A 14,478-nucleotide genomic window follows, 5' to 3' on the forward strand; every position below is an offset into this window, starting at 1 on the left:
ATACCCAAATAAGTTCATTTTCCTAGTGTGTGACTCTGAACACAACATGCCCCTGGGCAAAAACTTTGATGCATCCCTACTGCTCACTGAGGAAAAAACATAAGGCCAACCCTTCAGCCTGACAATCAAAGCCTTCCATAACCTGAGCCTGATCGCTTTCATCAACGTTACCTCCTTCCCTGCCATCTCATGAACAAAGTGGTTCAATGAGAACAAATGAGTTTTTGCCGGCTCTGGGATTTTCCACCTCCATGACCCTGCCCGTGTTGTTCACTTTGCCTCTCTACTTCCACCTCTCATAGTCTTGTCTGCTTCTCAAGGTCCAATTCAAATGCCATCTCCTCCAGGAAGCCTTCCCTGATTTCTCCTCCGAACTTCAAACAAACCTTAGCTACACAAAAGCACGAAGATCCCCGGCTTGGAAGACTGTCTCACTGCTGCCCCCAGGTGGAAGGACCCAGGAGTGAAGAAGCAGCCCCCCCTCTCTTGAAAGTCAACCTTCTGCAAGGAACCTCTCAAAAAAGACTTGAGAGTTTCACCTACATTATCCAACAGTTAATCTCCACAGGAGAGCCCAGAACGGCCCTGATTCCAGCTGGCCCTGCCTCTCCCAGCTGAGTGGCTCAGACAGGTTGGTCACAGACACTGGGGACTCAGCTGACTCCCTGGTATGGTTGAGGATTACCCTGGAGCCTGACTTTCAGGGCCGTGGGAGAACTGAATGAGGTTAAAAGACCGGTGAAAGCAGAAGGCATTCTGCAGAGTCTAAAGGCGTCGCAGCAGCTGGGTGTCTGTCCCTGGCTTCTTGACCTTGGCCCCAAGGACAGCGCCTTGACCAAAGCCAACCCACAACAAAAAAGGTGACTGCGACATGAGCCCACATGGGTTCTTTCTGAATCCTACCTACACAGGAGCACTTTGCGTCTTCTGTAATTAAACAATACCTCCTTGTACCCTTGAGTCACGAAACAGCGATGGACCCCCTGAGGCTGCCCCACCTGAACCCATCACTGGACCACAGCGGGTGCGGGATGTGTCCTTCCAGAGGTGCAGGGAGACCAGGGGCCTGAAGCCGCTTCGGTGGCACTGTATTTGCAGCTCTTTCTTCCTCACAGTGAAGTGGTGCCTGATTGCCGCCAGGATTGCTGATGGGGATACTGAGGCACGGGGCGACGCAGGAACCTTTTCAGAATCCCAGGGCTACAAAGCGGCCGAGCTTGGCTCCGCATCCAGACCTCCGACTCTGGAGCCTTTTCATACCCCTTACGCCTCGAGGTGCTGGGATTCACCCTTCTTCACAGAGGCGGAAAGTCAGCTTACAGAGTTAAGGAACAGGCCCCAAAGCAGCTAGGAAGCGGAGCCTGATGGTCACCTGGTCTGGTCTGGCTCCAAGGTGGACAGCTGGGCCTTCCAACACGAGTGCGGCTGTGTCGGCTGGTGACACTGGAGTCCCGCCACACTGGTGGGTCAACAGCGCTCCCTGGAGCCCCCAGAGGTACAGCTCCTCCCGAGGACGCAAAACGAATCAGGGATGGAGCTTCTAGCCTTCCCAGCATGCCCTGCTTTCATTTTCAGGGCAGGCAAAAAAATGAAAGCCATGTTGTTCCCTCCTCTACTCCCCTACTGAAAAAAAAAAAAAGAGAGAGAGAGAGAGAGAGAGAGAGAGATAAAGGAGAGAAATTTTCAAATGACGCCACCGCAGGGCCTCAGTGTGAATGTGTGAAACAGCACGCTCGGATTAACCTCCAGAAGCGGTCACAGAAAGCATCGGTAGGAAGAAGGGACTAATAGGAGATTTTCCAGGAAGATAATATTTGACCTAGAAAACAGGGGATCCGACTACCCTAAATAATTTGCTACTTAAAGCCGTAGCCAGGAATGCAGCCGATTCTGATAATTAACCAGCAGCGACTCTTGCAATCAAGCGCCCTCTAAACGAACTAATTCAACCACTTTTTAAAAACTCATCTGTTTTTCCCTTATTCCCAAACCCTGAGACTCAAAAACGAAGCAAGCCTATTGAGGATTTTCAATATAGCACCAGATCTTTCGTCTCGTTCAAAACGATCTCTCATCTCTTCCCTTGAGACTGGAAAACCCATGTGTCAGTTCAGCTGGTGCTGAAGAAAGGCTGGTGTGTGGAGAGAGGAACTGTGTTCCCAGGAGCGGTTCTCAGACCCGGCAGCAGCCGGAGCCCCGGGCAGTGCTCACTAACCTGGGATGGCCCGGGCCAAGGCTTGGGTCCAAGTTTCTTAAAAACGCCACTTGGCCATACCATTTTTAAGATCACATCCCAAGGGTAAGTTCTAGCCCAAGACATGGTTTCTTAGTCTCTAAGATGACGATGAATCACGAAGGAAAATAAAAGGCAAAAAGGTCCGTCAGACATGATGAGGGGCAGGCCCCTGGGTACAGTGGAAAGAGCTGGGGTTTTATGACCAGAAAGGTGGATTCAAATTCACATTCTTCTAACTAGACGCTCCGGGACCTTGGACAAGTCACCTGACCGCTCTGAGCCCTTCCACTGTCAGATGGGGCTGATGATCGCTTCTTGAGGGGCCTGGGGAGCAACAGAGACCGTGGGCCAGAAACACAGCACATGGCACGTGATGTGATAGGCACTTAAGATGTGGTGGCTGTTATACTTCTAATACCAATGCAGCAAATGGAAATAAATCATTCAGACAAAATTCCGGAGGTAACCCAACTGCTTATCCACGGAGACTGGTGAAGTTCACTTTGTTAGAACCATACAAGGACCATTAAACCTGTTACACAATAAGATCAAGTTCTATAAAAATCTGTCCAAGATTTACAATGTTAAAAGAGAGGGGCGCCTGGGTGGCTCAGTCGGTTAAGCGGGTTATGACTTCAGCTCAGGTGATGATCTCACAGTCTGTGAGTTTGAGCCCTGCATCGGGCTCTGTGCTGACAGCTCAGAGCCTGGAGCCTGCTTCGGATTCTGTGTCTCCCTCTCTCTCTGCCCGTCCCCTGCTCATGCTCTGTCTCTCTCTGTCACACAAATAAATAAAAACATTAAACAGATTTTTTACAATGTTAAAAGAGAATACAGGATAATGTACATGTTCTACTCCCCACTTTGGAAGAAAAATGGAGTCTGTATAGACACATTCACACATTGGCAATCAGAAATAGAAAATTCTTGGGGCGCCTGGGTGGCTCAGTCGGTTGAGTGTCCAACTTGTGATTTTGGCTCAGATCATGATCCCAGGGTCATGGGATGGAGCTCTGCGTTGGGGGATTCTCTCTCTCCCTCTGCCCTTCTTTCTCCCCCGCTCTCTCTCTCTAAAATAAATTAAAAAAAAAAAAAAAAAAAAAAAAAGAGCGGTGCCTGGATGGCTCAGTCGGTTAAGCATCTGACTCTTGATTTCAGCTCGGATCATGATCTCACAATTTCTGAGATCGAACCTCCATGTCGGGCTCTGCACTGACAGCCTGCTTGGGATTCTCTCTCCCCCCTCTTCTCTGCTCCTCCCCTGCTCATGCTCTCTCTCTCTCTCAAACTACATAAATAAACTTCAGAAAAAAAAAAAGGAAGAAATGGAAAATTCTTGGAAGGCTATACTAGAAACAGTGGATAGCAGCTACCTGAGGGGAGTGGAATTGGAGACTGGGTGGGAAAGAGATTTGCTTTTCATCGCACAGGTATTTATTTGTTTGCAATATTTAGCTCAGGTGCATGATATTTTCATAAGAGTACCATGACGAAAAATACTTTTGCGAAAATATAAACCTTGTCTCTTAAAGAACAGGTGACTCTTGGGAAGAGCTGGTTCATGGGCCACAGCAGCTCCAGCTGCTATGAGACCACAGGTGGGCCATGCCCCAGGTGCCAGGAAGCACCACAACTGACCTCATTTCCATCACCTCCCGCCTGCTTTCTTCGTATTTAGCCTTCCACTCCGAGACCTCGCTCTCCTTGGTTATGATCTGGCATCAGGGAGGAAAGAGAAAGGTGAGCTCCAGAGGAGTGAATTCAGATCTGAGCGATTCACAGACCAAGAAGGAAACACTGAATAAATGTAGAATTAGAACTTCCCACACCAAACAATAATTGGACTCCGAGAACTTCCCCAGAGCGTGAGACAGAAATAAGCCAGATATCAGACTTCCGCAATGCCCACCAGGGAGCAACTAAAAGGCATATGCTTTTTGTTATAAATCAAACAAGGCCATAGAGGCTCATTAAACAATGGTGTCCAGGAAGATCAAAGCCCGTCTGCTACCCGCCTCTGTCTGCAGTGGTTGCAGAATACAGTCTGTGTCCAAAGATGCTGGCTTTGTGGACCATGGGTGTAAATATAATTTTATTTAGGCGTGGCAGAGACCGGAGCCTTTCCCAGGGCAACCAGAGCTGCCCTCCTCCGAGCCACACGCATGCCACACGGTACCTCTGCTCTGGCGATCCGGAGTGCGGAGTCCAGGTCAGGCTGCTGGAATAAAAGGCCTGCGGGCTTGTCCACCTCGGCCGTCCCGATGCGGGAGTACAAGGCTGTTTTAGAGATGGAGACATCTGTTGGGTGACCAGCTTCTCTCTGTGGAATGGTTTTTAATTAGAAAAAAAAAAACCACGTTAATATCACGCATAGGACAGAGGATTTGCATTCACCCCCTCGTGAGTGGGTCAGTTGTATGGTTTTGAAACAAAGAACATCAAAAGTATGAGAAAATGCTCAGACTGATGAGTAGGGAAAGGCCGGATACAATCTATGGAAATCGATCGTTTTGCACCTGCACAGGCAGACAAAGGGGCTAATGGCAGAGGCCTCCCCAACTCCCAGCTTTCGGAGTCAAGCATGTCTGGTGCCTGCTTATCACTGCCATTTATCAGACGCAGAGGCATTTAGGCACAGCGCTTAAGAACCAAGGCTGTTTTCCGGCGGGCTCCGCTCCCAAAATAAAAGCCTGATGGCGAACGATGCTGAATTCTAATCTCCATTTGCCTAGTTTTGAATAACTGCAGATCTGATCAGTGTGGCAAGACTGTCTGCATTTCAATTCGGGGAACATTCGTTCAGGCCCGTTTGAAAGGATATGTTCACACAAAGCTCAGGGCCTACCGTGGCTATCAACCAATGTCACCTTCCACCTTCGAAAGCTAGTTTCCGGATGCCCCAAGGGAAGGGTTCCTTTGCAGTTACATCGCCTGAAGTCTGCTGTGTCGACGGCAAAACCGAAAACCGGATCGCTGACAATATCCCCACTGGCTGGTAAGACCCTCAACAGGTGGTGGGATTCCCTGCCCTCTCCCACAACTGACACTGGTTTGACTGGACAGGGCAGTCACCAGCCTCCTGGGAGGGAGGGGAGGACCACCGTTACTCTTCCTCCCCTTGCACAAAAAGCTCAGCCATTTCCAACACACTTGAGATGCGGAGTTAGGAGCATGGTCAACGGTGCAGCCGGGGCTGGTAGTCTAGTTCTTTTGTCAGAGACACCAAACCAGGCAAGCACACTCTCAGTCCTATGCATTAACCTCCTGACACTGTCACGGCTGCCCAGGCAAACCGCCACCCCTGGGGACTAGAGTCCAACGCGATGTGGAGTATCATGGTGGGGAGCCGGTCAGGGTGGGACTGCAGGTTCCTAGGGAAATTCATGAGACGTGGGCAGGGAACACAGCTCTACCCTGGTGGAGTCGAAAGAGGGATGTGCAGAAAGTACGGGGAGGACTGGTCTTATAAGCGGAAGCAGGTAAGGTTAAAGACCCGACGGTGCGGGGGCGGGGGGCGCACCCGGAGGTTCTCTCTCTTCCATCCCACGAACAGGCCTGCTTACCCCCCGCTAGAGCATCAGAGGAAATGAACTTGAAATAACTTAGAAAACTCAGGCAGAAATTTAATGGATAGGACTGGAGATGACAGAGTTAGGGCCAGTTAGTCATACACATGCACAGCGAAAGACATGGTTTTGGTTGTCCCAGAAGCGGGCTTGGGTTTCGCTGCCCCTGCCTGGTGTTGAGCGTTTGGGCTCCCTCTGCAGTGGGCCCCGAATGATCACTCAGAGAGGGGAGCACACGGCCCCCTGTTCTACCAGACCCTGGTGATACTCTGGTGTCTAGTGGGATGCCACGATCTTTCCTTCCTCGGGTCCTAAAGAAGCCTCCAGTGCAGGACATTTGACCAAAACCCAGGAGCTGGCAGGCTGATCTCGCAGAAGAAAGCATGCCACCAGATCAGAGCTACGGAGCCTCTCCCGTGCATGGGTGAAATCTCTGCTGTTTGAAATGTTTTCAAGGCTCTACTTGTCACATGGGAAACTTCTCAGGAAGTAAAGACACAATTACACCTAGACAATAAGGCTCTATTTGTATTTACGGAGAAAATTCACAAACACAAGATACTGAAGACGACGAAAAAAAACCTGTTCCTGTCACTTTTTAAGTAAAGTGTCCTTTGAAAAAATAAGTAGAATAAAATTTCAAAGTGGAAAGAACACTGGACACCATCCACTCATCCTGGTCCTCCGGAAGACGAAAAAATGGGAGGATCGAAGTGATTCGGCCAAAAGGTTTCCCAGGATGAGATCCAGTTCTGACTCCAAGTAAGAGAGCTCTGTGAAGCGCGAGGGGAAATGGACTAAAACTAACTTCATCGGACAGGGCAGAATTGAAATCTGACCGCTGCAGGAGCTGGTGCTCTTGAAGCTGCCTGAGTCCTTTGTACAACAAGGAAGGGAATGAAATATAAATAAATTAATGAGCTTTCTAAGTAAACACAATGGTTAGCACCACAGTGATTCACTATCACCTTTCATCCCGGCCACCTGGTGTTTTCAATAAAGGAACAGATGACTTCAGAATCCATTTGAATTACTGCCTGCACTTATCTGCATGTTAATGAAATCCAAGGTACACACTCCGGTTTTCTCTTACAACCAAGAACTATTTCTAACTGAAATAGGCTTGTGTCTCGCTGATATTTGAACATCGGGCTTAGATTAAGCTTTGTTCCTCTTGCAGAGACCCCCACTCACTGCAGCTTTGGAGAAGCCCCAAAGCCAGGAGAATCACAGAGTAGTAACATGTGAAATGGCCCCAACTCAGAAAAAGCAGGAGCCTTTGGAATCAGCTTGCGGCCCCTCAATCCACTCACTCAGATCCTGGTTCCTGATGGGACCCTCTGGGGGCACTGCCACCAGTCAGACCCGCAGAGCTCATGCCTGGGGCCCTTCTGGCCTCACGGTCCTGCCACGCACCCGGGCTCACAGTCCTTGTGGCCGGTTCCCTGTCTCCAGGCCTCAAGGGAAGCAAGGTGGGATCCCTGTCTGGGAGCCAGCTGTCCCCAAGAGCTGTGGGAGACGCGTGCACAAGGTGGGGGCCAGGAGTGTAGGTCAGGCTGGGAGCCCAGGGCAAGCTGGGTCAAGGTCATGGAGAGGGGGCACAGGTTGGGACGTTGGGGGTAGAGCCAGGCGGGGCCCCTCGTTGGAGCTGCTGCATCCAAATTTGCAGGCTTTGAGCTCAGGATGACACTCAGTGTGTGCCCTCACCCGCTCCCACAAGAGGTGCCACCAGCCAGTGACTGGCCGCTCCTTCTCAATGAGTCAAGACGTGGCCTCAGCCCCTCTCCACACAGGCTGCAGGCGATGACCGCAAACTCCCCAAACTGGCAAATACGAGGTGAAACCCCAGGCCAGCCCTCTGTCTCTGCTCTTCAGATTGTTCTTGCAGCTTTCGGGCATCGTGCTGGTTATTAATGTCGGGGGTGGTGGGTGGTTTCCGGACAAAGCACGAGAGAAGGAGCCTATGATGTCAGGCCATTCGCCCGCACAGGCCATTGCCCCAGACCTGCCAACTTCTCCTGCCGACATAAAACCCAGGCGTCTGCCTTTATCAGCCAGGACTCGTGGAAGGATCCAACACTGCACTGGGGATCAGCACCCTTTGCCCCCCTAAGGGGCCTTTTTCTAGGACTTCCTCCGGTCCTGAAGCTTGTCATTTACATGATCCTTATTCCTACGTTACCCACACACTTCCTTCGGTCTTCGTATTTGGGTCCCCTCAACCAGAAAGGCCAACGGCTTCAGGGATCGCAACCAGTATCCGTTATGCACAGAGATGAAATGCACCCCTCGCATGCCTTGTATCGCTCTGCAAAAGCCACACAGACAGGCCATTTACGCTCTATCTATCCTGGTTACACTCGGGGCGGCTGTACCGCACAGCTGGCCACCCTGGTCAGATTAATAACCCCAGGAGGTTACGATCGAATTCACTTCGGCCAGAAGGGGGTGGAAGAAAAACGTTAAGGAGCTACAGCCCCACACCCCGGCCCCAAGGAGTCTTCCCCGTTTCTAACATCTTCTGACTAATGAGACAGGAAACCCCACTGCAGACCTTCGAAGGTCAGCGCAGCTGGCTTTTGGTCTAAAGGGAAATGTAAAGTGAAGCTGCTTGAAGGAGCAACCAGAAATCACCGCCACCATATTTCATGTGGCTTTTCATCCCTCCAAGTGATTTCTTTTCATTCCAAGTGATTTCATTTTTGTGTTAGCAACAGTTTAAGACCATGCTGCCAAAAAGACTGGGCTATGTCACCTGCAGCTGAAATTTATGGGCAGGAAAAAAGAGCAAATTGGATACACAGCTGCTGTTTCTCTTTCTATACATCAGCAATTTCCAAAGCAGTAAAGGGGCAATCAAGCGTCTACATGAACGAGAAACCCACAGAAACCCAAAAAAGCGGTACAAGTTACTACAGCAGAGAAAAATGTTCCTTACGCTCCAAGACAGTTCTACCCCCAGGAATGTTTCTTTTAGCATACTCTTCTGAAATACATAAGGAGGTGGCTGGGGCCGTCTCTTGACCCACACGCAGTAGAGTCAGGTGACAGTATTTTCTATATGGAAATCGGGACACATGGTCTGAGAACAAGCTGTAATTGACAGGAGTCAACAGCCAGCCAATCAATTACTTGCCGACTGTCATGTCTGATGCACCCTTGGAAGAAGGAGGCAGCGGTACGAGACTTTCCAGAACATTTCACACTCAATCTGAACTCTTACTAGAACATGCTCAATTCTGCCTCAAACTGCTGGACAGGAATATACTGCATTTACAGTGGCCAAACTTGAAGCAATTCATTCTGTCCTCAGGCCACTACCCAAGAATATCAAGAAATAAATCTAATGGGGAAAAAAATCATCACTGCTTAATGCTTTCTAAAAATCTTTCTCATGGAAATTAAATCCAAGCTTCTGGGTTGACCATAAGAACAAGGACATCAGCAATGTGTGTTGACATTCTCGTCCCTGCCCTGGGTCCCAGTGTTCCCAGTCTGGACACACACAGTATGACCACCTTCTCTCAGTGAGCGATGTCTCTGGGAGGGAGCCCCCCTCCTTCGCTCCAGGGAGATCACACGTGGGAGGCCTGCGGGCAGGAGCACCACATGAACTTCTGGTCCTATATCAAGTGAGCTGTTAATTGAGATGGACAGGCAAGGGGCTCCCATTTGGAGACTGGAGTCCTCGTTCCTGCTGGGTCAGTGACTCACTGTCAGGCTTTGGACTGTTTCCATGGTTCCACTTCCCCATCTGTAAAACGGGCCCTGGACTCCCTACAGCAGAGAAGCTGTGAGATCAGAGGCAAAAGCGAAGGTGAGCTGACAAGAGCAGCTTTCATTCATTGCACACCTACTGCGTGCCAGGCATGGCACCGTCCCACACACATCATCTATACAGCAACCTGCAAACTCGCTGTTAGTAGCCTCTTCTTACAGCTGGAAAAACGGAGGCTCAGAGAGGTTCACCAACACGTTCAAGGCCACAGAGTGCACTGGGCTGCCCAACTCAGGGCGGAGTGTGGGGGGTGAGCATGAAGCGGGTCCTCGGAGACCACAGCTCACCGTCAGCCCCGAGGGCTGGGCTGAACCTCACAGGGCCATAGTTTTGCACGTCTTCGGCGACTCGTTCAAACAGTTAAGAAAAGTTACGCCAAACTTGGAAGCCAGGCACAAAGATTTCTGCATGCTCGGTCAGTATCATACTCTACTCTAGAGCAGGGGTGGCCAACTACGGTGTGCGGGCCAAATGGTCCAATGTCCTATTCTGTAAAAAGGGTTTTACTGGAACACCACCATACCCATTCACCTACATATTGTCTGTGGTTGTTCCTGAGCTACAGTGGCAGAGTTGAGTGGTTGTTACAGAGACCAGATGGCCCAGAAAGCCTAAAATACTGACCATCTGGCCTTTACAGAAAAGGGTTGCTTTTCAGTAATTCTATCGACTCTGGCCTATGGGTCAATCCAATGTCTCAGGAAGGTCTTGGTTCCACTATTTACTATTGATTAGGATCCGGTCTCATTACAGTTAGATATTAACTTGTAGAAAAATAGAAAACTTGTGGGACGCCTGGGTGGCTCAGTCCGTTAACTGTCTGCCTCTTGATTTTGGCTCAAATCATGATCTCACGGTTTGGGAGTTCAAGCCCCGCACGGGGCTCTCTCTGAGCTGACTATGCGGAGCTTGCTTGGGACTCTCTCTCTCCCTCTCTCTCTCTATCCTTCACCCACTCTCTCTCTAAAAATACACGAAACTTAAAATAAAAATAGAAAAGTTGCGAATTATTTATGTTCAGTAGAGAAGTGATTTTTACAGAAAACAAAACCTCAAAGTTTCTATTTGTCTTGTTTAGCCGATATTAACCAGTTTTATATCGGACCGTACAATAAGACTGCATTAAGATTCTAGACTTCTTTTTGCCACCGACTCTACACCGGCTTCTCATATTTTCCTCCATTCAACCAGCTTTACCAACCAACCTGCTGTTTCCTTCATCACAGATTTAACTGGATCTTAGGGGTGAGCTCGGCGTCTACACAAGTTATGCTTTTGGCTTTTTAGAACATTTTAGATCACTTTGTAGAATACGGACATTGCCTTCTTGGCCAATGGTTAGCAAACAAACTTCTGGACCACACCACATTCTCAAGAGGCAGCGCACGGCAGCACCAAACCCGTACCTTGGTATCCTGGCGGCTACGGGAGGCCAGGGCAATCTGCCTGGCCAGCTTCAGGGCTTCTATCCGCATGACGGCAAACTCTAACTCCTCCTGCCCAAGGGTGGGGGGGTAGGGTGAGCAAACCGCGGGGGAAAATGCACCAAGACAGGATGTCAATGTTTTCCACATCCAAGAAATGAATGTGCCACGTGATGTCATGACAGGTACTCAGGAAAAACACACGCTCTGGCTTTCTTTCACAATTAACACCTCAGCAGATCATGAAATAAGTGTTTAATTTCTTTTCTCTTTCTTTCTTTCTAATTGCCCTTTGGAATGTCTGTCGGGAAGTATCATGTGGTCAAATATGACACGATTTTTAAAACGGGATCAAAATTTTTACTGCACTGTTTCCTTCGGTTTCTCTCCTTTCGCTGGTTTAACGTCAAGTTGGCCGACAATTTCCGTGAATGGTTTTGCATTCTCAAATGACTGCTCACGATCTCTCTAGGTTTGCCCTGAAGGTCTTAGTGTAGAGGATGTCAAATTAAGCTGTCAAATTTAAGGCACAGAGCAGCTGATTGTTTTGGTTCCAGATGTAAGACCGAGTCCAGATGTTATCTCATTGGGAGTCTGAGCTAGCTCTCCCATATATATTAAAGAGCAGGGCGCGATGGTGATCTAATACCCTTGGTTCCGTGAATAAATCACAGAAACTGCTTTTGGGGCTATCAAAATTTCTGAAAAATGACTGTTTGGGTCCAATTTCCAAATTGAAATATAAATGGGTTGTCCCATATGTAATCACACAATTTATATCATCTTGGCGTCTTGGATCAAGAACACCCATACATCAGTCTTTTGGGGGGGGGGGGAAGAGATTTCATGTGGAGCATTTCCAGTAACACCTCCTTAAATCCCGCCTCATTGCATGTGGGGTTCGGAGTTCATGCTCTACTGAGGTTTTCACAAACTCCCCAAAAGGTCACACGTGGGCTACAAACCTGAAGTTTCTGAGCAAATACTGGGGGGTTCTTTTCTGCTAAGTCGGGTTCCAGATAGTCAAGCGCACCACAGAGAGAGGCTGGATGAGCTAGCCTGCTGAGGAGGGCGTCAGCAGAGGCAAAGGAGCCCTCAGGAGCTGTCTGAAGGCCGGCAGAAGAGGACACAGAGGAAAAATAGAGGAGACAGAGTGATATCGATTCCAAGCAAGGACCATGCGCCTATTTGCTGGACGTTTCTGACTTGAGGCTAAAGAGAGTGTTCGTTAGGTGCTAATACTTCCCTTTTCATCAGGACTGATTCCCACATGCTGATGATGGGCATCTGGAGATTGACAGGCCCAATGCCCTGCCCAAAAGCACAGCGTTAGGTACGTACCCTCCCACTCCACACCACCCTCACCCCCTAACCAATTGGTGGGAGGAAAGTTACCATTTACTTATTTACTTCAAAGGCTCGGGGTGAGACAAGCCAGTTGATGGGTTTTCCAAACATAAGTCATCGAGAAAACACCTCCAAGTATAAATACCATCAAAGGTTTTGGGAAAGGTCGTTTTCTAAATAACGGGAAGATGATTGCAAACGAAAACAGGTCTCTGGGTAGGTTACAAAGACTTCAACATCAGGAGCCAACTGTGTAGAAACTGAATCGTGCATGAATCCTTCCATGGTGTCTAGTTGAGAGATGGCTGGATCACATCCACTCTCTTTCTGCTTACTAATATTTTCCCGGTATCTAACGGCCACACAGCAGGTGCTCGATAAGTGTTTGATGCATGAGATAAATGAACGGTCTGCTAATATAGAACAACAAAATTGACACTCACAGTAACTAAGTCAACAGCCTCAAACCCTCTTGGGGACTGCTAAGAGGGAGTTAAAAAAAGTTGCACATAAAATTCACCTACAAAGATGGTCCATTAGATGTTCAGGGGGTCTGCTGGCTCTGCGAGGCTCCACAGGGGTTGGGAGGGGAGAGGTACAGCCCTGGTCCATACACAGGAGGGATTTCCCATCACCAAGGCCCAGGAAAGCCAACTGTTCCCCAAAAGGAGTGTCCCCTGACCTGCCATTCTCTGCCCCCTGCCACGGAGCATGGAGAAGCAGGGTACAGACCGAGCACGGCTCCAAAGCCAACAGTCGAGCCCCAGGGGACTAACGTGGAAAACCAACAACCCGGAAGGCAAATAAAGCACTTCAAGAGAAGTGAGAATTTGCAAAACCCCATTGGCGAAAGTGGAGAGTCACAGCTCTCTCGTGGCTACGGAGGGGGGTCTCCTAGGCTGGCTTCTGCGGTCCAGGGACTGGGTGGGGCCCCGCCCCTGGTACCGGATGAGTATTGCTCTGAAGGCCTGGACCCGTTGGTGATGGGACTCAGCCGGCCCAGGCCTCACCCCAAGCGATCTCGGGCCCCTCCGACCCCACTTACAATTTCAATCGCGTCTGAAGCAGTGCCCAAGGTCATGGCCTCCAGCTCCTTCTGGGAGGATTTCTCCGGCACCTGCAAGTGTGGCTCTTGGTTGGGGGCCAGCCCTCGTGTGACGGGATGCTGGATCTTTGCCCCGGCATTCACGAGGGCTTCAGTTTCCTCAAAACTTGACCTGAGGAAGCCAAGAGCAGCTTTACTTTTTCTCGTGGGACATCCCACTGAAATCGACCAGGATGCCCCCGGTCAGTCAACATCCCAAAGGATCCTGGACTTCCAAGGCTACGCTCCCAGAGGGAAAGTCAGAGGCACAGATGCCACTGGTTGAGAGCACAAGCTCTGGAGCGAAGCAGCCCGCCTGACTAGGGACCGTATCTCAGTTTCTTTCTCTGTAGGACAGGAAGGTCAAAGTGAGATGCCACTTGGCACACTTTGACATGGTGCCCATCACCAGTATCCTTGCTGCAATAACATCACCATCGTCACGGTGGGCAGGTTCTGGAAACCAAAGCTAGAGCTTTCAGTCCCGCTCGGAGAAATGGGCAGGTAAGAGGGGATGGGAGGGTCCCAAGCACAGAGGGGTGCCCACCCTTACCCCATCCAGCGCTACACAGCTCAGAACGGGGCAGACCGACAAATGGGAACTCACACCCACACGGGCAGGAAACGTGTCCCGGGCACCACGCAGAGGCCGGCCCTGTGACTCGTGCTTTCCTTTCCACGCCTCGGTTTAATGCTCCCGATGGCAAGGGAGGACAGTCGGCCCCCTTCCCCATGGCACAGTTTGGGGGGTGCCTGTAAGACTGAGAGCCTCATTTAATTACAGGGCCGGTCTTGTTACTACCCTCACTTTACAAAGCATGAGGACACTGTGCACAGGAGGGTCACGTAACCCGCATCAGGTCACGCAGCCAGTAACTCAGGGTCTGAATGCAGAGGCACGCTGCCTCCCCACGGGACAAATCACAAAACAAAGTCATGTGTGCACTGGGGGGCGATCGGAGAGGCTCATGCATTCAGCTGCTAACGGATTTCTCCTTAGGACAAAGGGCAGCTGGAAACACAGCCCCACACGTACATCCATG

The 14,478-nt window shown here is 50.0% G+C and overlaps 1 protein-coding gene across 20 annotated transcripts in view; it reads right to left on the minus strand.

The window, feature by feature from the left end:
* The window catches only part of TACC2 (transforming acidic coiled-coil containing protein 2), a 210,936-nt gene that overhangs the window by 10,532 nt on the left and 185,926 nt on the right, over positions 1–14,478 (minus strand). For 14 of the 20 annotated variants that reach the window (XM_078434904.2, XM_078434899.2, XM_060641303.3 and 11 more), the window contains 5 exons: positions 13,397–13,568; positions 11,970–12,110; positions 10,987–11,076; positions 4,413–4,556; positions 3,875–3,951 (listed from right to left, as the gene is read on the minus strand). In XM_078434904.2, the coding sequence (XP_078291030.2) occupies positions 3,875–3,951; positions 4,413–4,556; positions 10,987–11,076; positions 11,970–12,110; positions 13,397–13,568 (624 nt within the window). The remainder of the gene's footprint in view (positions 1–3,874; positions 3,952–4,412; positions 4,557–10,986; positions 11,077–11,969; positions 12,111–13,396; positions 13,569–14,478) is intronic. The other 6 variants (XM_078434903.2, XM_078434902.2, XM_060641307.3 and 3 more) reach the window with 2 other exon arrangements.

This window comes from Panthera onca, chromosome D2 (assembly GCF_046562875.1).
Source record: "Panthera onca isolate mPanOnc1 chromosome D2, mPanOnc1 haplotype 2, whole genome shotgun sequence".
Classification (NCBI taxonomy): domain Eukaryota; kingdom Metazoa; phylum Chordata; class Mammalia; order Carnivora; family Felidae; genus Panthera; species Panthera onca.